General features: G+C 41.2%; 1 protein-coding gene across 3 annotated transcripts in view; it reads right to left on the bottom strand.

Moving 5' to 3' along the window:
- Positions 1 to 280: 280 nt before the first annotated feature.
- DSP (desmoplakin) overlaps positions 281 to 21751 on the bottom strand; it is a 39442-nt gene continuing 17971 nt past the window's right edge. For 2 of the 3 annotated variants that reach the window (XM_087763050.1, XM_087763041.1), the window contains exons 8-24: positions 21128 to 21232; positions 19775 to 19870; positions 19405 to 19530; positions 18453 to 18605; positions 16738 to 16892; positions 16221 to 16347; positions 15492 to 15696; positions 14767 to 14984; positions 13805 to 13971; positions 13345 to 13483; positions 12215 to 12408; positions 11329 to 11491; positions 10640 to 10723; positions 9604 to 9711; positions 8872 to 8970; positions 5733 to 8024; positions 281 to 4184 (exon numbers count right to left, since the gene is read on the bottom strand). In XM_087763050.1, the coding sequence (XP_087619176.1) occupies positions 990 to 4184; positions 5733 to 8024; positions 8872 to 8970; positions 9604 to 9711; positions 10640 to 10723; positions 11329 to 11491; positions 12215 to 12408; positions 13345 to 13483; positions 13805 to 13971; positions 14767 to 14984; positions 15492 to 15696; positions 16221 to 16347; positions 16738 to 16892; positions 18453 to 18605; positions 19405 to 19530; positions 19775 to 19870; positions 21128 to 21232 (7626 nt within the window). In that variant the 3' untranslated portion in view covers positions 281 to 989. The remainder of the gene's footprint in view (positions 4185 to 5732; positions 8025 to 8871; positions 8971 to 9603; positions 9712 to 10639; positions 10724 to 11328; positions 11492 to 12214; positions 12409 to 13344; positions 13484 to 13804; positions 13972 to 14766; positions 14985 to 15491; positions 15697 to 16220; positions 16348 to 16737; positions 16893 to 18452; positions 18606 to 19404; positions 19531 to 19774; positions 19871 to 21127; positions 21233 to 21751) is intronic. The other variant, XM_087763053.1, reaches the window with a different exon arrangement.

Below are 21751 nucleotides of genomic sequence, written 5' to 3'. Positions count from 1 at the left end.
TATGCTTCTGGTCATCATCAAGTCTATAACCAACTCCAGAAACAGGCTTTCTGCTTCTAGGGGCATAGTTTCCATTACTGGTGCTATCTTCATTTTCCTACCGAAAATGCAGAATCAGAAGTCCGCATTCATAAAAACGATGGATCAGCATAATGAAAAATAGTGTGCCTGTACACTATTTTTATGACAAAGCTAGTATTTGCTACTTTTTAAAATGGTTCTTTCTCTAATCTGGACCTCCAAGAATGTCCATAGCTAATTTTAATAAGCACACAACAAATACTTTAAAACTTCTAAAGTTTATTGCCCAGAATAGCTCACTCGGTGCAGTCAGAGGGTTTTTTTTTTCGTTACATGGAAATCAAGCAAAACAGTAGAAAATATATATGGGTAACAGTAAAACAAAAGCCCAGCCTAATAATAGCCCTTTATATCCACCAAGTTATACTTAAGAAAATGGCTAGCCAAACATAGAGAAGTAGAGCATCTGGAAGACAGAGCTTTTCATGTTATAGTATAGATTCTAAACCAATATTAAAGGCATTTTCTGTCCATATTGTTAATATTTTTTTTTCTTCATAATAGCAAATTGAAAAAGGTCTATATGGAAAAAAATTAACTACTGCAAGACTTTCAAGCCTCAGTTATCAGCTTATGGGTTGACAGTTACAGATAACAGGAGAAGGCACATGACAGAGTATTTAAAATATACAGAGACCAATTAAAATCCAAACACTAAAAGCAAATGGGAACCGAAACTCAAAATTCACAAGTATGACTTTTTGCATCCCATAATCTATATTCCATAAATTTGCATTCAAGCATTTTACAGCTTTTTCAGAAGAGAAGCTGAACACACCGAGAAAAGACTCAAGGGTTTTGCTTTGGGTTGCTTAGTTGTTGGTTTGGGTTTCGTTTTTTTTTTAAGGAAAGGGGATATATAATAATCTAAATGATATTAAAAAGCAGACACATTCCCTCGCTTTTTATTAGCGCCCAATAGACCCACTGCTGAAGGTTGAGTATGAGTAAGAATACGAAGAGCTTGCTGATGCATCAAAACTTCCCCTCCTAGATCCACTGCGTGAGCCTGAACGTGAGCCAGAGCGAGAGCCAGAGCGTGATCCGGGTGCTGAGGAGACATTGTAAGGACTGGATATGCCTTTAGATGAAACGGAGGCTGCTTCCAAGAGTTTAAGCCCAGTGATGTCTTCCACCATTGACCGATTCATTGCATCTTTGTAGGATATTTTCAGCTTGGTCTTGGGGCAGGTCAGAATTTTGGGATAGCTGTTAGTGTCTTGCAATTTCTGGGCAGCGCGACCATCAATCAATCCATTCCTAATGGCTTCTTCAGTACTTATTCTTCCACGCACTTCTGGGTCCACGAGACCTCCAGTGAGGTACTGGAATTCAAGGAACCGCTGCCCAGCCTCGTAAGGCAACCATTTTTCCTTCACTGCTTCAGCTGCTGACATCCTCTTGCGTCCGCCCTTTATGCCTTCGAACCCTATGAAGGCCTTCTGGGCTGGTTTGAGCCGTGTGGCCATATCCTGATCAATGATGCCTTGACTGGTGGCTTCCTGAAGCGAAAGCCTCTGGCCTGTGGTAGGGCATATTATGCCCCCTGTGCAGGCCTGGGCTTCAAGTAACCGTTGCCCGGTGATGCTATCCACGATACCCCGTTGTATAGCTTCTGAAATGGAGATTTTCTCCAAGTTTTCTGTGTCAAATATGGCTGCAATGGGACTGCACTCTTCTGGGGTCTCTGAGAAAGAACCGCTCCTGATCAGCGAGGAAGAACTCCTGACACTCAGCACCGTGGGAGACCGCGTCACTGACTCGTGTCGGAACACCTCATCAGTGCCGTTACGGCAGGAAATCATGTCTGCAAACTGCGTCAGGCTTAAACTGCCAGAACGGTATTGGTCAAAAAACTTCCTCTCAACCAGACCTTTATCAATAGCGTCTTGGATGTCATACTGGCTACCTGTTTTTCTGTCAACAAGGACTACTCTGCTGCTACCATCTGATCCTGTAATAGTTATTTCTTCCCACTCACACTCCTGTTCAGCTAGTTCTGTATAGGTGTCATAATCTATGAGGCCTTTGCTGTACGCCTCCTGCACGGACATTTCCCTGTTTGTTTCTGGATCTACAATGACAACCCGGCGCTTCCTAAGGGTGTTCTTCTGCGAGGTGTGCACCACCTTCTTCTTCTCTCTCAGGGGTAGAAGGCAGAGTCCTGTTGCTTTGTCCTTCATGCATCTTTCTTTCAGCTGCAAGTAGGTCAAGTTCTCCTCCGTGTTGGGATCAAAGAACCCTTTGGTGTCATCACTTGGGTCACTAAGGATCTGGTTGAGCTCTTCATTGAAGTAGCCACGCTTGTAGGCCGTCTCTACTGGCAAGCGGTAGCTCTCTTTGGGGTCAATGATTCCCCCGGTAGCAATCTGGGCCTCCAGCAAACGAATGCCATGGCCTCTCTCTATGAGCTCTTTGTTCATTGCTTGAAACAGAGAAATGATGTTTCCAGTTTCTGGGTCTTTGTACCCAGTGACAGCTCTTTCAGCAGAGAGAAGTTTCTCTTTGAATTCAATTCCAACAAGGCCTCTTTTGTAAGCTTCCTCAACGGGCAGCCTCACATTGCTGACAGGATCCACTATGAACCCTGTGGCTGCCTGGGCTTCTAGGAGTTCAAGGGCTGTCCCCGGTCTAACCAAACCTATTTTCATAGCCTGGTAAATGCCAAGTTTCTCTTTAGTAGCCTCATTGTAGATACCTGCAATACAGCTAGAGCCCTGAAGGAAATCAATAATTCTCTCACTCACTTCTTCCACTGTAATTGCACCTCTTTCCAAGTCGTTCCTTGTTGATTCCTTAATAATTCCAGCCTCGAGCAGTGCATCTGCTGAGACAGGCTGCCTGATCCCTTGGAATGACATACTCCTCTTCTGCACTGGGAGGAGGAGCAGCCCAGTGTGTGGTTCAATTCTACATTTTTCCTTCAGCTGCATGTAAGTGACTGCCTTTTTGGTGGTGGGGTCAATGAAGTTCTTTGTAGTGCCTTGGCAGTTGTTTAGGATCCTGTACAGGTCTTTGTCAATCAACCCACGGGATAAAGCTATATCTTTGGGTAGGAAAACACTGTTGACAGGATCAACAATCCCTCCTACAGCCAGCTGGGCTTCAAGCAGACGAATCCCAGTTTCTCTGTCAACCAAGTTTTTCTTGATGGCTTCAGACACTGGCACAGTTTTGCCTGAGAAAGGATCTTTAAATCCTGTAATAGCCTTTTCTGCTGTATAGATTTGTTCTCTGTCATCAAAGTCGATCAGATCCCTGGCGATAGCACTGTCCACCGTTAAGACCTCATTTCGGTGTGGGTCTATCACGCCTCCTGTTGCTGCCTGGGCTTCTAAGAGCAGGACTGCGTTTTCTGCTGTAAGCAGCTGATTCCGTTTGGCCTCAACAAAAGAGTACTTCTGTCTGGGTGAAAGAGACACTCCTGCAATAGCACCTGCCCCTTTCAGGTAGGGTTCAATATCAGCTGTGACTTCTTCCACTGACCTCTGCCCCTTCAGCAGTTTATCCAGTGTGAGTTTGTCTATCAGTTGACACTCATACAGCTGCATTGCTGTGATCTTCTTCCGCAGCCCACTGAACAGCAACTTGGAGGCATCAATACAAAAGTCTTCCTCAGTCTGCGTAGATCTGTGGGACCCGTATGGGCGTTGCTTGAGTTTCTCAATCTCTCTTTGCATCCTGAGTCGCTCGGACTCCAACTCTGACTGGCTTTTGACAGCAGTCTCTTCCAGTCGGCACCGGTATCTCTCCTCGATCCGTTTGATCTCCATCTGCAGCCTTTCAATCTCATTCCTCAGGGTGTTCTTCTCCCTTTCACTCTTCTCTCTCTCACACTGGATCTTCCTTATGGATTCCTCTGTCCGGGAGTGCTGGCTCTTCCACTGATTGAGGTCATTCAGGATTTGTTGCTTCTCACTTTCCAGGCGTTGCTTCAAACGAGACTCTGATTCCAGGGTAACTTTCAAACGGTTCAGCTCCTCTTCTAATCTCTGCAGCCTGGCTTTGTCTTGCTCCAAAGCACTCATTTTTATCAGCAAGGTTTCTCTTTCTTGCATAATGTGACTATACTGATTTTTGGATTCTTGAATCCTATTGGATGCCTACAATTTTAAAGAAGAAATAAACCAAGAGAGGATGGTTAGAGTTTATGCTGGTTACAGTTATGCTCTCCACTTACAATGCCCTTCAGCCTGTCATTTAACCTGCAGCAAGCTGCCACTGGAAAACATTCTAGTCACAGCAGTGCCTTACCCAAGACCATGGATACACATAAACCAGTGAAGGTACATCGTCCCTTCACTGACAGTGTCTCTAGTACCGCCAGAGACTCCATTCTGTTCCCCACAGCCTTGATTTTCTGCTGATCTAGTTAGCTCTTTTTGTAACTTTTTAATACTTCTCATAGTACACCTACACATACGCAGAGCATTCAAGACTCGTAAAGAGTCTGAGGCTCAGAAGACATACCCTAGCATAGTCCTGCTAAGCTGGGTGAATTTGTATCAGCTAAGGACTGGTCATACATGGATAAAAAGGAAATACACGACTCAATTTTCGCTTTTCTATTAGTTTCACATGTTACTCCTAACAATTTCACCTGTGTTGCTTCACATTTTAATTCACTTAATGTCTTCATGTATGTATACACATACACAAACACTTACAAGCATGCACATTTGTATAGTCCATATTAAACAGAATACAAGTTTATATGTTTGTAATACATGCATATATATTTATGCACAGGTGTCAGATAATCCTAAATGTTAATATTTTTTTAAAATGCGTGTTAAGATTTTTAAAACAAAGGAAAGAAAATCTGAATAAAGGAAAGAATAGCTGAGAATGGGAATGAGAAAAGAAATATAAAGGGCAAGTATAGGAAAAAGCAAAGAAACATTTTCACAAGTGCTTACTTGCATATGTTTAAACAGTACCTCTTTGGACAAGAAACCAGGCAGAAGAATGAAACATGAAAAAATGTTTTCTTTAACTTGTTTATGCTGTCGCCTCAAGTTTAAGAAGTAAGGGCCAGTAGTAAAATCTGCAAATGCCCTTAGTGACTTAGGAACATAAACCCCCAAAAGAGTCAATTAAACATAGGCTTTAAGTACCTCAGGTACAGCTGACAACATCATCTTTAATCCTCACTTGTAGTCAACACCTTACCCAGCTAAGCAGCACTTCGACAGCTTGTTGGTTCTGGGGTTTTTAGCTGGTTTAGTCTGTGATACCACTCAGGTCAGCCTCAAAGGACTGCTTTAACCCATCCTGGCTGAAACAGCCTGGGGAAGCACACAGCCAGCAGGGTACAGCTAAAGCACAGTGGTACTCCATGTACTCTCATCTTCCCCTAGGATGGTTTGGTGGAGGCTGGCACAGACCCAGGTTTTCTCCTGGGGTAAGGGCTGAAGGCAAGGCTCAGCTAGACAATAAGACAGCTCCCAGGGCATAAAGAGGCTAAGGAAGTGGCCAAATCCTGCCATTTTTGTTTAAAAATGAACAGGGGAAGGGCCATAAAGGGGATATTAGTCACATGTACAGTGAACTTAAACAGCAAAGTGTGAATTAAGTTGATTCAAACGGACACTGCAATTAATTATATATCTGACAGACAGTAAAGCCGGGATCAAAATATGTGTGAATACCTCTAGAGCTTGCTTTTGGAATTTTTCAATTTCCTGTCTCAATTTTTCCCTTTCTTTCTGTAAATCATTAATCAACCCCTGAAGTTCCAGGGTTTGCTTGCTGCTCGTCTGAAGCTGATTCTTTAGTTCAGCAATGGCAGTATTTTTCTCATCAACTTCACTTCTGACCATTCTGAGGTCATCGTACTCCAATCTAACATTTCGCAGCTCTTCTTCCAGTAACAAGTGTTCCTTGGTTAGGTTCTCGGTGAGAGACTGAAGCCTTTCAATTTCTATTTTGCACTCATTCAAGTTTTTGCTTTTCTCCTCAGAGGTTTTCTGTAAGTGCTCGTATCGTAGGTGAGCCTGTTTTAATTGCTCCTGTTCTTGGACCAACTGACGGCGTAAAGTCTCAATATCAGATGTGTATTTTCTTATCTCCTCCATGTACCTCTGCTTCTCTCTCACATGACCGTCTAATACTTCTCGCTGGTGTCTAAGGTCATCTTCATTCCTCTTCTTTACAATAGACACTTCCTCTATCTGCTGTGTGAGATTAGTTATTTTAACCGATTGCTCTCTGAGAGATCTCCTCATGCCTTCTATTTCCTCCTCCAGTTTCTTCCTCCTGGACGTCTCCTCCATTACATTTTTATTCTGCCTGCAAAGTTCCTCCTCCAGCTTATGTTTCTGGATCTGCAAGTCTTTTACAGTGCTCTGGAACTTTGCACTTTCTTGATCCCTGCCTTTTTTCTCTTGCAAAACTCTTTCATAGTCAATTTTCAGTCTGGCCAGTTCCTGCTCTTGGATCCTCAGCTTGTTAATTGTCTCAGTAGCACTCGTGTTTGCTTTCTGCAGGTCAAACTGGACTCTTTTTAACTGACTGTTCTCATCCTCTAGTTCTTTTCTCTGACTTGTTTCTACATCCAACAACTTTCGCAGCCTTTCGATCTCTTTGTTTCTCTCCTTAATGGTCTTAGAAGCATCATCAAGCGACTGTTTGTACTGCATGCTTTCATCAGAGTGCCTCTGAATAACTTGTTTCAGCTCAATCTCCAGCTGCTGTTTCTTCTGAGAAAGCTCTGAGCCAGCTGCCTTCTGCTGCTGAGCATTCTCTTCTATTTTCCGTAGATTATCTGTTGTCTGACTTATTGTATTCTTCAGTCTCCTAATTTCCTCACACAAATTCCTATTTTCTCTCATGGCATTATCAAGCTGTGTTCTATAATTATTTGTGTCTTCTTCCTTTTGCATGGTGACCTGGTGAATTGTGGTCTTTGTGATATTAATCTCAGTTTCATATTTGTTCTTTAAACTAATAATTTCCTCATCATAACTGTTCCTTACCTTAGCCAATTCATTTTCAAGTTCCCATCGGCTTTTAGCCTCTTCCTGAAGCTGAACCTTTAGCCTTTCCAGCTCCTTAGTTTTATCCTGAATAGTTGAGGCAGCCTCCTCAAGAGCCTGCTTGTATCTTGAGTTGTCCTCGCCACGAAGCTGAATGATCTGTTTCAGCTCCAGCTCTAACTGATGCTTTTGCTGTGACACCTCAGAACTGCAAGCCTTGTGCTGAAGAGCATCTTCTTCTGCCCTCCTCCGTTGATCTGTGGTTTGCAGAATGGCATCGTTCAGCCTCACAATCTCATCCTTAAGGTCTCTGTTTTCTCTTGTCAGTCTGTCAACCTGGGCTCTGAGGCCTTTTGCATCATCATCTTTCTGTGCAGCTATCTGCTGGATTGTGGTCTTCTTAATATTAATCTCTGTTTCATACTTGTTCTTTAAATTACTCATCTCCTCGCTAAACTGGTTTCTTACCTTAGCCAGCTCATTTTCATATTCCCTCTTCCGTGTGCCTTCGTCCTGAAGAAGAACCCTTAATCTTTCTATCTCGTACTCCTTCTCCTTGATGACCTTCTCAGACTCTAACTTTTGCCAACCAAGGCTGTCTTTCTCGTTTTGTCTTGTTTTCTGCAGCTGGTCATAGTCATTCTTCTGCTGCTCATATCTATCCTCCAGCAACTTCCTTTTCCTTTTCTCATCTTCAGTCTCATAAGTCAGCCTGGTTATTCTGTCATTTAGATCCTTTATTTGGGCATAGCATTTGTCCAGGTTTTGCTTAGCAGAATTTCCATCCATTTCAGCTTGTCTTTTCATCTCCTCCAAACTCATCAGCTTTGCCTTGAGCTGAGAAATGTCCATCTGGTACTTCTGCAGATTTTGCTCCAGGAATTTATGTTTGTTGCTTGTCTCTGAATTTGAATCCCTGGCAAGCCTGAGTTCTTCTTCTAGGAGTTCAATTTTGGTGTTTTTCATCTGCAAAATGACAGCAGAAAAACAAACAAACAAACAAAAAACCCACATAAACATTTGTGACAACTGTTTCAAAATCATCACATAAAATGCAACATACATTTTTAACACTGACAACTAACAAAGCATTTTTTTCTCTGCTTCGATGAGAGCTCAAAATCCTTTTTTATTTAATGTCATCAAGACAAATTCTAGAATCCTTATTTACTCAGAGTAAAACTTTATTCAGAAATCAGCATAATGACTTTCAGAGGGGAAAAGGTACTTGATGGGGGGAGGGAGATGCAATACAGATAGTAAAATCTGATGTACCAAGAGTTCACCAACAAAGCATTAAAAAGCCTCATTTAGAACCTTCACCATTTTCAAACAGGTGATTCACAGTCCATATGTGTGACCTCTTAAATGGGCCTCTCTGTTTCCACTGAGCTGAATCAAATCAGGAGTTACTCCATTTGAAACACTATAGATATGGCCTGAAATGAGGTGGGCCCCTTAACCATGAGGAGCAAGTTTTCAGCACTGAGATAACTGTACTCTCACTGAGGTCAAGGCTCTGATGGGCAGAGAAGGACCTCTTGTGTGCTTTGAGGAGCACCTCCTAATTACCAAGAAGGCTAATGTTCTCCACCTCACACATGACCTTGGAGGTAACTTTGCAAGACGGTGTACTCTTTGACAAAAAATGCATGAAACTGCTTATATGCCTCCTTCATGGGACACCACTGAGCTCAGGATTTCGTTTTGTGGGCTGTTTTACACTGTACTTAAGCAGAAAGTCTTCGATCAGTGATAGCTTGCTAACCTGTGATAAAAATAGAAAGTAAAGAAAATGAAAGAGTCAGATTACCTTCAAGTCCTCCATGCTCTTTAACATTTCACTTAAGAATCTGTAATAATCTCCTGATCTTGTAAGAAGCTCTATGTAGCGAGACTGAGCCTCACTAGCCTTGAAAAGAAAGAGAATTGTTAGCAGCTTGTAGTACAGAATTAGATATGAACATACCAATGTCTCAGATCATTTCAAGGATTCCAATCCACTTAAGAAAACCTATCACTTGACAAAGTAAAAAGCAAATTCTCCTCCTCACAAATTCACATGACTTTCTGGGGACCCCAAATGTATACGTTCTCCCTTCTGACAAACCCACACCTTCTTTTTCAAGATTATTTTCCCCTACGGCTGCTGTGATATTAAATCCAAGGCTTCATCCCCTGGTTCATCATGCTCTTCCTGCCTGACAGTCACAAGTAACCTACATTAAACTTTTAATAGTGGTTAATTCCCAGGCTGAAAGTGACTAAACCACCTGGGGCATGAATCTTACTTTCTCACAATATGTATACAATGGACATGGAATAGGAATGAGGTAAATTCCTGAGGGCTAATCTACTGTCTAAATGAGCCCGAGTTGATTTTACACCACAGCGACTATTCTGCACTAATTCCTTGTGCTTACGTGCTTAGTACACATTACCAATGACAGTGCTAATTATTAGAATACAGCTGGATATGACTCACAATGGCTTACATGGACAAACAAATGTATTCAAAAGATTGATGGGGAGGAAAGAAAGATACCTCTTGCAGAATCAGCACTGCAGGAGACTGAACCACACTCTTCTTGATAGGTATGTTGAGCAATGTTTCTAATCCAGAACTGTAGGAAGCAACCTGCAGTTCATAATCCTGTAAAACAACAGGGAAAGGTAAGACCCATTTAGCAACTGCCAAGGAACTCTCTGGCAATCCGGATTTCCCAAAATGCAAATAAAGTTTTCGGGTTGATTTGGTTTTGGTTGTTTGTTTGTTTGGGTTTTTTAATAAAAAGCTACATTTTCCCTTGTCTATATCTCTAGCCATGTACAGATGATCCTCTATCATAAACAGAAGCTCATCAGTTCAAGTACCACTGTGGAGACTCACAGAGGAGTATGGCAAAGGGAAAAAGAGAAAAAACATTTTATAAAAAAAGGGAAGAAACGTGTTTGTTAGTTGAGGGCTACCCAGAAGTGAAAAAGATTCATGCGAGCAACTGGTCTAGGTACCGTTATCAACCAAAACTTCATCAGAAATAACTGTCTCTGCATCTCTTCCATATCACATACGCCACGCCACGTATATAGCAAGATCTTTGTCACAGAAAGTAAGGCTGAGCTGAGGAAAGCATGGATATAAAGGTTACAAAAATGCAAAGACCACAAAACCATTCCCTGTGTATCTTCTTGGTTTTCATGGCTATTGCACACCATTCCTCCTGCATTTGTCTTGCCTCCTAGACCAGATCCTAATCAGACCTAATTCCTAAGCTACCAATCTGTTCTCTACTCCCTTATTTTTTTAACATGTGAACTGGAAAGTTTGGTCTGGCTAGAAGGAGGCTTTGATTCTCCTGAAGAGAAGCTCTTACTGGTATCCTCTGCATCATCCTGTGGTCTTCAGGTGGCAAGTACACAAATTACTTTCATTATGTTTTGTACACACAAGTGCTTCACCCCAGCAATTTCTGCACACACACATCAGGGAGCCGACATTTCACCTGCCAGCAGAGCAGAGACAATGGGACGCGCCTGACCATGAAAAACCACACCCCATAAAAATGCTGAAATCCAAGTACCTTAATTGCAGCTGAGCACTGATCTGCATGCTTGAGAAGCTCCTCAACTTTGTCTCGCTTCCCACAGATTTCACTGTGCAAGTTCTGTCAAGAAAAAAAGTGAGCTGTGAAGCATTCCCTCAAGATTCGCCAGTATTTCCTCCTGTACACACTGCCTCCATCAGAAGGCACCTGCAGTATGAGACCACTGCAACCCCAGAGGTTCAGACCTGACATGACCTGTAGCTGTGCGGTTTTTGCAACGGCAAGCTCTGTGCATGAGAAGGTTGTTCTCAGAAAGAACACCTGGCAACTGAACAACCCCCAGAGCTGGTGAGGGAGAGTGCCTCGACTTTAGCTTAGATGTATTCCCTCGCTTTTTATTTTTGTGTTATAATTCGTCCCATAAGTTGCACCATCATACAGTCCCTTGAATTAATTCAAACCTGATGTGTAAAAGTGTCAGTGATTGTGCAGGAGCCAAAAACAGTCTTGTTCATAATCTGTAGCAGCGCTGACAGAAAGTAATGAGGATAATAATATTTCCTCTCTCCTGCCTTCTACACATGTGGTGTTTTTTGGTAAATTGCGTACTTTATAATTCAAAACAGTCCGCTGTATTGCAGACTGCATTGATACTGATATTTTCTGAACAACAAAACAATTTAACATCCAGATAATTGAAGACAAGTCATTCAGGTGCTGCATACCTTCTGATCATGTAGATATCGCATGATAGCATTGCAATCGCACAGCTTCATGGACTCAATGGAATCCTGCCTACGCTTGGCATCACAGATCCATTTGCACAGAGCCTGGTAGAGATCTCGGTAAGTTTTCAGCTGTTTGATCTGCCTTTCTAAATCCCATGATCTAGAAAAAAACAGGGGAAACTGTCAAAATGGAAAGTTCATTCTCTTTCTCTCTCTATAAACATTTTTCAGAAATAAGACAGTAATAAACTAGGTAAAACTATGTGAACCTCTAAAAGGAGATTCTGAACAAAAATTTCAAACAAATGAGACTTGTACTGGTTATTAGTCACCCAACATGGGTTTTATTACCTCACTTTTCAGTAACTCTGCAATACCGAGAGGCTGGCACTTCCTGTCAGCTAAGTGAGGGATGGATAAAACCTTGCAGTGAGAAGAATCGGGTTCACTGACTACGGTACTCTTGTTCAAAATTTTCACCAAAAGGGGATTTTTTTTACTTAATTCTTAGTGTTAATTTTTTAACCCTCAGGTATAGGGTATTCAGGAATAAGCAGCGTTGCTTTGTTTGAAGGGGAAAATGCTGACTGGAAGTACTTAATCCAAGAACATAGCAAGAATAAAAAAAAAAATAATTAGAACAACTCCTTAGCGTGTAGATTATACATTTAAATAAATAACTACATTTTCCTGCTTGGTCTTACAAAATCTCTTTTAAAGTAAGTTCAACCTATTCACAGTTGCTCTAGTCTTATTGCCCTGAAGTCACCATTTGTCCGCTGGAAGTGATGATTAGTGCACATCAGTTCTTTTAGACTCACTGTTAAGATGATCTTAGTAGCAATAGCAATAAGGAAGAAGCTATTAGGAAATATGATCAAACCTGTTATCTATCTGCTTATCAACTCTCTGCCAGCGGTCTATTAGCTGGGTAACTTTGTCACAGAACTTTCCAATGTCCATGTCATACAGGGTATATGACTGGCAAGACTGCGAGTGAATCTGAAGCGTTTTCTGCAGCTCGTTTTCCAGGGCATTCAGTAGTGACTTCTTCATGTTTAGGTCTGCTTTCATTTTCTGGAGAAAAAACAAAATGCTGTCATACATTTTATTCTTCAGAGGATGCTTAAATTTAATCATCAACAGCATACACAATATGTTGGAATCTAAAGATTTTGTTTCTAAGTCAGTAAGGTATGTACACTGATGTCAGCTGGACTTAATATATTTGAAGTGAAACACCTACTTTGGTAAACATCCTTGGATAATATGCTCAAGCTTTTTTTTTGTGTGTAGTTCAAATTTATACCAGCTAAGAACAACTCCCAGCAACTGAACTGCAGCTCTCATTTAGCATGATAAAAAGGTAACCTGGTTGTACTCCATTTGTGCCACCTACACACTTTTTCCCTACTACGCTTGAGAACAGGAAAGAATGAAAGAATGAAGAGACCCTATTCTCCCAAAGGCACTCAGTGCACAAAAGGACCAGCTCAATGCCAGATAAAGACTGGTTCTGCAAGACAACTTTGTGCTCAGCAAAGCAGTTATTCTTTGCCTTCTCTCCTTGTACAGGATGGATAGTTCTCACTGTAAGAGTTGAAATGGACTCCATGGCAAAACCAAGACACACAATAATACTCAAATTTTCTTGTTACAACTAGATGACAACAAGGGCAATTAACAAGCCTTTTTGCAAGAAAGGAGGTATTGCCTTCAAATCTAGCTTCCTAAGCGATACAAATAAACACAGACAATTTTGTACAGAAATGGATTATGGAGACCTTCCATGTCACTGGCTGTGGGGGTAGCAACAACCAGGGGATGGAAGTAGTAGTAACCCGTACATTCCTTCCAATAATTTGCAAAAGCATTGTATGTGTACGTCATAAAGAACAACTGGATCAGAGTTTCCATCTCCTGTGGTTTTGGAAGGGTTTCACTTAGCTCAATAGACCAGTGCTGGCAGCTACGAATTTTGCCTTGCTGTGTCCTTGGGTCTTGGCCTCTCACCTTCAGACAAGCCCGATAAGCTTCCACTTTATCAAGATCCAAAGGAACAGTCTCCTCCTCAGACAGTCTGACTTCAAAAACTCTGATCACATCTTCTGTTTGTAGAATAATCTGGAGCAGACACCTCAGTGCATTCAAGCTAAAATAAATAATACAAGACAAATCTGTTATGGACTGGGGCAGGAAAGGTGATATTTCTAATTAATTGCAGATCATTAGTTAAAGAGAATAGACAATACAGAAGAAATTTCAGTGATACCCATGATTCTCACTTTTTTTTTTTTTTTAAGTCTTCCAGAAAAGAAAAGAAATTCACGTAAGTGTCTGTTTCTACCCACATGTACAGCACTTGTAGGAAAGAAGGTGTAATTTTACACTACTGGTAACAAAAGGCAGGTTTCTGGACTAAGAATTATCGAAGAAACTGAATGATTTATTGCTATAACCTCAATTTTCTTACCTGTCTAAGTAGCCAGCAGAAACACCATTAATATTTTCCAGTTTTTGAAACAGGGCATTTATCTCTGATTGCAAGTACACATACTTTTCACAGCCTCTGAAGTTAGGCAGCAAGTCCTTATGCTTATTGAGGGTTTCAGCCATTATTTGAGAGTCATTCTGCACACCCTAAGGAAAGAGAATGCCTGATTTACACATTTTTGGTGGCTGAATGATCATTCTACAGCACATATATAATTGGTCTCCTTACCCAAACAGTCTCCTGTTATCCAACCAGCTTGACTGAGGACTGAAACAGTGCCTGAGCTTGCCTTCTTCAAGGTAAGTAACATTGGGCAGTTTCTTTTTTGCACAGTACACAACAGGTAATACCTCTTTTTGAGCACCTCGTCCACTCTGAAACTCAGCTCTGTTGAAAGCAGAGCGCTTTACAGCCAGCTGCCTACTGCACTCAGTAGACCTGTCAAGGTCCTTGTGCTCAAGAACTTCGCAACCTCATTGCCTCGGGGGAATTTCCCATATGCTGAACCTGTTCTCTTTTCTTACTAATCTTCACTCTCCAGTCTCCTTCAAATCTTAAGAACTGGGAGAGAGTTTGTAAGCCTCATCTATCCACTCTTCATCCCACAGACAGCACTTCAGAGGCAGTTGGTAAAGTAGGGTCTGTGCAAAAGGATATTAATAGTGCTTTAACCTGGATGAGGCTTAACATGAGCTCATGTCTGCTTGACATCAGGCTTTCTGTACTCTTTGCCTGACAGAATTTGAATTCTAAAATCCAAGAGTCAACTTTTTCTACTTAGGAGCTGAACTCCAATCCAAACCATCATAGTTAGCTTCCAGTTGAGAATTTTCTGCACAGGATGTGTGTCTTTCCCAGCTGATCAGAAATACAACTGCAACATGCTCTGCGGCACAGTCATACTGAGCTCGAGATGCTCAAAGAAAAACATCCACAGTTACCTCTAAATCCTTTATTCTGACTGAAAAGTCATGCACAGCCCCTTGATCCACTCCAAGAGGAGTTCTTTGAACCATCCGAATCTCAGAAGCTTCAATCTGGCGCCGAAGTTTCTGAAGCTCCATCAGCAGCCAGGCCTCCTGCTTCTCATGTTCTCGATTTCTCTCATTAACGATAATGGTGTTTGAGGAACCCACAGGACAGCTCTCAGTTGGGACCACTGTAAAATGAATTGGGTAAATGTCAACTGCCAGAGAACTGAGCACCAACATATAGAAAGCCAATGCAGTGCCACAGTGACCTAAGCACTGTTTTGATCTATGGAACTGAGAACAGGTAGAAGATCTGGGGCCTTATGCAGCTGTTTCAAGTAATGAAATCTCCCCTTCACAAAAAGGGAAACTTGTTTCCTTGAATGCAGCAGTGAGATTTTGCTTCCTAATAACTGAAAACATATCAGATGGACTAAATTACTGTCATTTTCCCAGCAAATTCCATGAACTTCAGAGGGCTATTCCCAGATTCACACCAAAGGCAGAAAGAACAAAACATACTCTTCCCTGTGCACGGCCAGTTTTGTATGTTGGGAGACAGCAGTACAATTCTTGAACGTGTTTCCATTCATATGTTTATGAGAAAATTTTCACATAAAAAGAATGCACCACCACCCCCCAAACAAAGAAACACAAGCACTACAATCTCTACAAAAAACAGGAGGACGACAAACCTGTTTGTGGCTGCCGTGGTTGATTGGGCAGTTGTATAATCAAGGTTTGGTAGTGCTTCTGAGCATCAGTGAACTGAGTCTGGATCTTTCGTTTGTCTTCATCACCAAACATCTCTGAGCCTTGGCTGTTCCTTAGGAATTCTTGATAATGGATCTCCAGGTCAGTTATTATTTTTTGGTAATCTTCCTTACGCATTGTTTTCAACTGAAATGAGGAAGAAGATAATTTTCAGAAAAGAAGCAATTGGGGAAGGTTTATGACTAGTTAATCATTAAGGAACAAACTAATATACCTATAGAAAAAAACAAAGGAATCACATTTTAGAATAAAACCTACCCAGGCTGCCTCTAAAAATACGGTGCTAAAAGTGCCCTTTGTGCTAATCTATTCTTGTTATAACCATTTCATAACTTAAGCATAGTTTGAAATTCTACCTCGTACTCTTGTCTATCCATGCCCTTGCATAGTGGGAACAAGTACAGCAAGCATGTAATAAATTCCCTTAGATAATCTTCCCGTTTATCCATATCATGTTTGAATGTGAAAGCATTTTGCTTCTCCTTTAATAAAACGACAGCTTCCATATATAACTGTGCAACCCACCAAAAGGAAGGCCCATGGTTTTGCAGGACATACATCTGCACAGGACACAGCAAGTACTGTTTGGGACAGCAGAGGTCAGGTCATGGATGTCCCTGGTCTACAGGTAAGGCCAGCTGGAGTCTTACCTTGGCAATAGTCATCGCTCTGATTTTCTCAATGTCAATCATGCAGTAATGCCAAGATACCAGGCTCTTCATGTTGATATACAGCTGGTTCCACAAAGCTAAAATAGCTTCATAGTACTGCTCAATTCTGAGATGAGAAAAGAAATTTCATGGTCAAAACGTGTGTGTCCTTGTAGCATAGCTACAAAACATCCCAAGAAACATCCACCAGATGTGGAGTGTGTTAAGGCTTGTTCTCTACTAGAAAAAATCTTGAAAATTAATTTATCCATTACTGTCATTATTAGAGATGAGAAATACCTTGTAAAAGTTACATTTTAAATTTTTTTAGATCCCAGCAAGCTTCACTGAAGTGAATTTCCTCAAGTCAAGGGTCTAGTCCTCAATCCCCCACCCTTATCGGGTGGGGGGGCACTCTGATCAAGGCACAGACCAGATTTTGAGGTTAGTTGCAATTTTGAGCAAACTCTTCTATCTACTTCCAGTGGTAGGTGTCCAAACCCAGGCAGAAACTCACTTGGTAGCAAGATCCACTGCTAACGGATTGGGGGGTGGGATGATAAGACTAACAGATGGCACCAGCATATCCACTCCTCCAGGGCCAGTCACCAGCCACTTGCTGCGCTCGTTATTGTCCTTCAGGATACATTCATCTCCTTTGCGCACCGTTTTCTGTAAGGAATGCAGAACAACATTTTTTTCTTTAGTTAAGTAAGATGGAGTTTCTAGGAAAGACAGACAAGGAAGACGTATCTAAATCATAGAAGTGGGAGTGCTTCCCAGCTGCCAGGTCTGGGTGTGCATCATGGCTTCATACTGGGGCAAGAGATCAGTACAGATCAACCCCTTCTCCCTGAATGTTTTCCATGTGAAGAAAACCCAAGAAAAGCAAGTGGAAGCCACAGGACGCTCTGAGCAGTTGCCAGCCCAGTTGATCATCAGACTTGGGGCTTGCCATGACAAACATCAAAGGTTGAGTGTGGACACATGGCCACAGTAAGATACGCAACCATGTATGGCTGTAAGCCAGTGAGCTGGAGGCATAAGGATGCTGAGTGCTGCATCCATACTTGCAAAGGGACCGAGAACGAGTGCGGCAGAGCTAGACCCACTGGCCCCAACTGCTGGAAATCCTGACACCCTGTGGCCATGGGTGTGGCCACGGTGCAGGTTACAACCCCCTCACATCCAAGAGGGGGAAGCTCCTCCTGTCATTTGTTCTGATGGGACTCTCTCCTTCCATCACAGCAATACAGCCAGCAAATTGATTTTTGATAGAACTAGTAAAAGGCCACAGGTTTTGCATTGACCTGACCATGCTGGGGCTCCAGACTTGTCTGGGCTTACCTTCACCCGAGCAGAATTTAGCATGCTTAACTCTAAGAGCAAGCGCCAAGCAGTCAGGTAACCATTGCCTAAATTTGTTTAGCTTTGCTTGGAGTAACAAGTAGTTACTCCGTGTGGGCTGAACTTCTGTGACTCTGGAATAAAATGTGGTATGGAAGATCACAGACACAGAGTGGATAGCAGAAACCTCAGATCGTAAATACAAATCAGAGTGGTCAATTACTGGTCACTGCAGGAGTGCAACCTAGTGAATCAGGTAAAACAAGTCTTACAGATAACAGAACAGGAAAACTGGGTAACTGGGAACTAGTGAAGAGAAAGAGCACATAAGCAGAAAATGCATCTAAGTAGACTGTTAAGAAAAAAAAATACAGAAAAAAAAAAACAGGCAGCCCCAGTACTGAGGAGGAAGAAACCACCACCATCAATTTTGTACTCCACCCAGCAAAAAACTCGGGATAACAAAAATGACTCATTGTACATTCCCTCATCTTTTGTTAGATGAAGTGTTGACCTAAAGACCCAAAGGGACACTGGAAGGGCAAGCAATCACCAAAAGAAGTAGATGCTGGGAAGCATCTGTATAACAATCTTAACCCAATTATCCATGAGACTCTTCTGCGCTAATTTGAACTATGAGTATTAATGCTATTTAATGGACTAATAATAATAACTTTGACTAAACTTATTAACCAACCAGAAGCTAGCTTGTTTATTCATAATTGCATGAAAGTCAGAGCTTTTTTGTCGAAGGAATTTAAACGCTGACCAAAAGCAGACAAAGGGATTACAAAGGGGTTATCAGCTCAACAGTTTGTTTACTAAATCATTTGCCGTGTTCTAGTTTACATGATGTCCATTCTCAGCCAAAAAGCAATACAGTACCAGATCCTGTTTGTAGTCACACAGAGCCTTGAGGATAATGGGCTTGTTACTCCGGTAGTCTGGGTTACGTGGCTTCAGCTGCACAATCTTCTTGGATTTATTCACCAAACTCTGCACTTGCCTCTTGTATTCAAGAATTCTCTCTCGTTCATTCTGCAAAGATTAATTGTATGTTAAAAATTCATTCTAAAAAGAAAACACATTTAGTTCCTACTGTTTTATTAAGAGAGGGATACATCTGGAGCTCACTGTAGGCAAAACTTCCTTTAGCTCCAGCTCTGGCAACCTGCAAAGTTTGCAAAACTTGCAAAGCAGGTTTTTCACACAGATCTGCAACGTGGTTAAAGTGATGTGTAAAACCCACAGGAATAAATGGAAAGAATCTATTATGACATGAATGCTAACAAAAAAAAAAAAAAGTAGTAACTGCACTCTCAAACCTGACTTCATCAACTGCCCTTTTACATCCCTGACCATTTTTCCTCCAGTATATTCAATTTGGAATTGTAGGACCTAACTCATGGTAAGCAAATAGTTAGCTAAAACAGCTACAAGTTAAGTCCTTTCCAAGACACTACAGTGATATAAAGTGGCATGATGAATCATTTATTAAATGCACATATCCTTTGAAGCAAAATTTATTCTATCATCACCTATGAATGAAAGTCTTTTCTTTATTTGTTAGCACATCAGAAACTTGGGAATTTGTTGGGCTCAATCCAGACTTAAAAAGAAATCAGAGTTCCTAAACACTATTACACAAATAAAAATAACACTGATCCATTTGTAGGCTTTGCTAAGAAACAGGCAGGAATCTTTTTTATCTTTTCAAGTTCATACAGCACTGTATATAAACCATTGCAGTGCACCTGGGTTTACATTTGGTGTCCGAAGAGGGCAACTGATTTCCAAGGAAAGCAGAACATAACCTATGACATGGGTGTGACAGTACCTCCAGCTCTTTGATCTGCTCCAGCAAAGACTGCAATGACATGCTCTTATCACAGATGAACTTCTTTCTGATGGAGTCTTGTAAGTTCTTCAGGTAGCACTCTGTGGCTTGGGCCTCTTCAAAGAACTACAGAAGAAAAGTTGTGATTTCAGTTGTACACAGCTCTTAAAAATGTCTGCTAAAAATCAATGGATTCCTTTAATGAGAAATCCCAGTTCACATCTGGCAGAATGGTAGCATTTACAATATGGTAACATTGTGTTATGCGTAATTGTGCACAGATTTAGAAAAATTCTGGTACAGAAAAAAATATCTGTGATGGGACTCACACTTAACAACAGTAGTGTGAACTCTCCACGTCACTACTCACCTGAAAGTAAGCCGCATTCTCTTTCAGATGAACATCAATGCATTTGGTGATCTGAAGAATCCAGCTCCACTGAGTTTGTAACGTGTCCATGTAGGCCTAACAAAAATAGTAATATACAGAACTCAAACCACTACACTGATCTCTCTCCCATATCTAGACTCAAGAAAAACTATTTATGCTCCACATAAATGCAAATGAAAAATCTGCTAAAACAAATTCATGCACACCAGAATAACGTAATTCATGCAAATAGTTCCCTGGCTTCTAAGCATCTACCTAACTGAAAGGAGTTAAATACCTGCTTGTGGGATGCAGAGAGAAATTTGTTCATTACTTGAATTTTGCTTGATCAGCATAAAGCCTGAAGTGCATGAACAAAAAGGGGTGAAATGCACAAACAGCAGTGCAAATAAAATATTTCAATTGCAAACTGTCACGTTCTCCTTCTTCCAAGGAACACTGTCAAACATGTTTGGTTTTTTTTTTTTATGATAGCTATTTTCAAATTCAAACTTCTCAAGTAGTCTTCATGTATATTCTTTAGAAAATTACACACAACTTTTACTTCACTGCTGGAGCTTACAAGGATCTTTCCTTTAAGGCAGAAACTGACCACAGAAGAAACATGGATGGTGATTTTACACAACATGGTAACAGTTAACAAAGTAAATACACTGAAAAGCAGAAAGGACTAATTTTTTTTTCCTATTAGCTTCTTTCCGTTTCAGGCTTCTTATGCACTTTTAAAACTATAATAACTACAGCACTTCCTAATAAAATGAGGTTTTCCAAATTTTTGCAGCTTTTGTAATTGTAACATAAATGTACACCAAGCTGTGAAAGCAAAAGTGTCTTGGCTAAGCTGCAGAAATGCACTATGAATTTCAGTTGCAGAAGTATTTGCACCTGGATGAAACATAAACTCTCAACAAAGTGTGTGGCTGTCTTTAAAACACGCCTACTAAGATAACATAAGAACAACAACATGCTTTCCTACCATAAATTCCGCTGCACTGTAGTCAACTCAAATGAGATGATACAGCAATTTCAATACACTCAGACAACTCCTGAAGCCTCGTATTAATTTTTACATGCATCTATCATCAAATTTGATAGCAATGAGAGCTCTCCCCCTAACTCTTAAGAAGACTGCAGTTGTTGTGGCCAGGTTTCTAGAGGAAGCTAGTAACATTTATTAGAGCAGCTCACAGAGCTGGATAAAAATGGACACACTTTTTGGCAGGCAAACCCTTGTCACGTCCAAATGCAGCTTTTCATTTGCGGACTTTCACTGAGAACTTTTTCCATGTAGCAACTAAAGTAGCAAGTGAAATCGCACAAAGTCTAACTCACCTCAATTTTGTCTGAAGCAGGGTGCTGGTTGAGCACTAGCTGGTCACTTTCTTGCTTTAGCTTGTTGAGTTCTTTTTCTTTGAGCTCCAGTTCACTCATGCGTTTCTAAACAATCAAAACACAGTGTTAAGCCCCCAAACGTACACTGCACAGGATGATTTGCTTGAAAATTTTCCAGATAGTTGTGATAATGTAAAATTATCCCTGTTAACACTACATAGTAATTCTATTCAATGTACTGAAGTTAATTATGAAGACAGCAGAATCAAAGAAGGTACAACCATCTCAGTTCTAGTCTCTAGGCTTGCTGCTTCACAGAGCAAAGCACCCAAAGTTCTGCCTTTGAATGATGGAAGCAAAAATAAATGACTGCATCTTGCAACATCCAGAACAACTGAACTAAGAAAAAAAAAGAAGTACCTCCTTAATAGTGTGAACTTTCATTCCTTTTTTAATTTGGTGATCAACGCCAATATTAGTTAAAGAAACGCACGTGCTCAATTTTCCTATATACCCACAGAAGACAAGGAGCAGTGCAAACTACCTCTGACAGCACACTCAACGTGCTGCTGGCAAAGCCATCAGAGGAAGAGAGAGCAGTTCCCTCTGGTATAGCTCTGCTTC

The sequence above is a fragment of the Nipponia nippon genome, unplaced genomic scaffold, assembly GCF_047370975.1.
Source record: "Nipponia nippon isolate SJK-2023a ecotype South Korea unplaced genomic scaffold, ASM4737097v1 scaffold_1, whole genome shotgun sequence".
Classification (NCBI taxonomy): Eukaryota; Metazoa; Chordata; class Aves; order Pelecaniformes; family Threskiornithidae; genus Nipponia; species Nipponia nippon.
The sequence above is the reverse complement of the archived record's forward strand: the minus strand, read 5'-3'. Positions and strand labels throughout refer to the sequence as shown.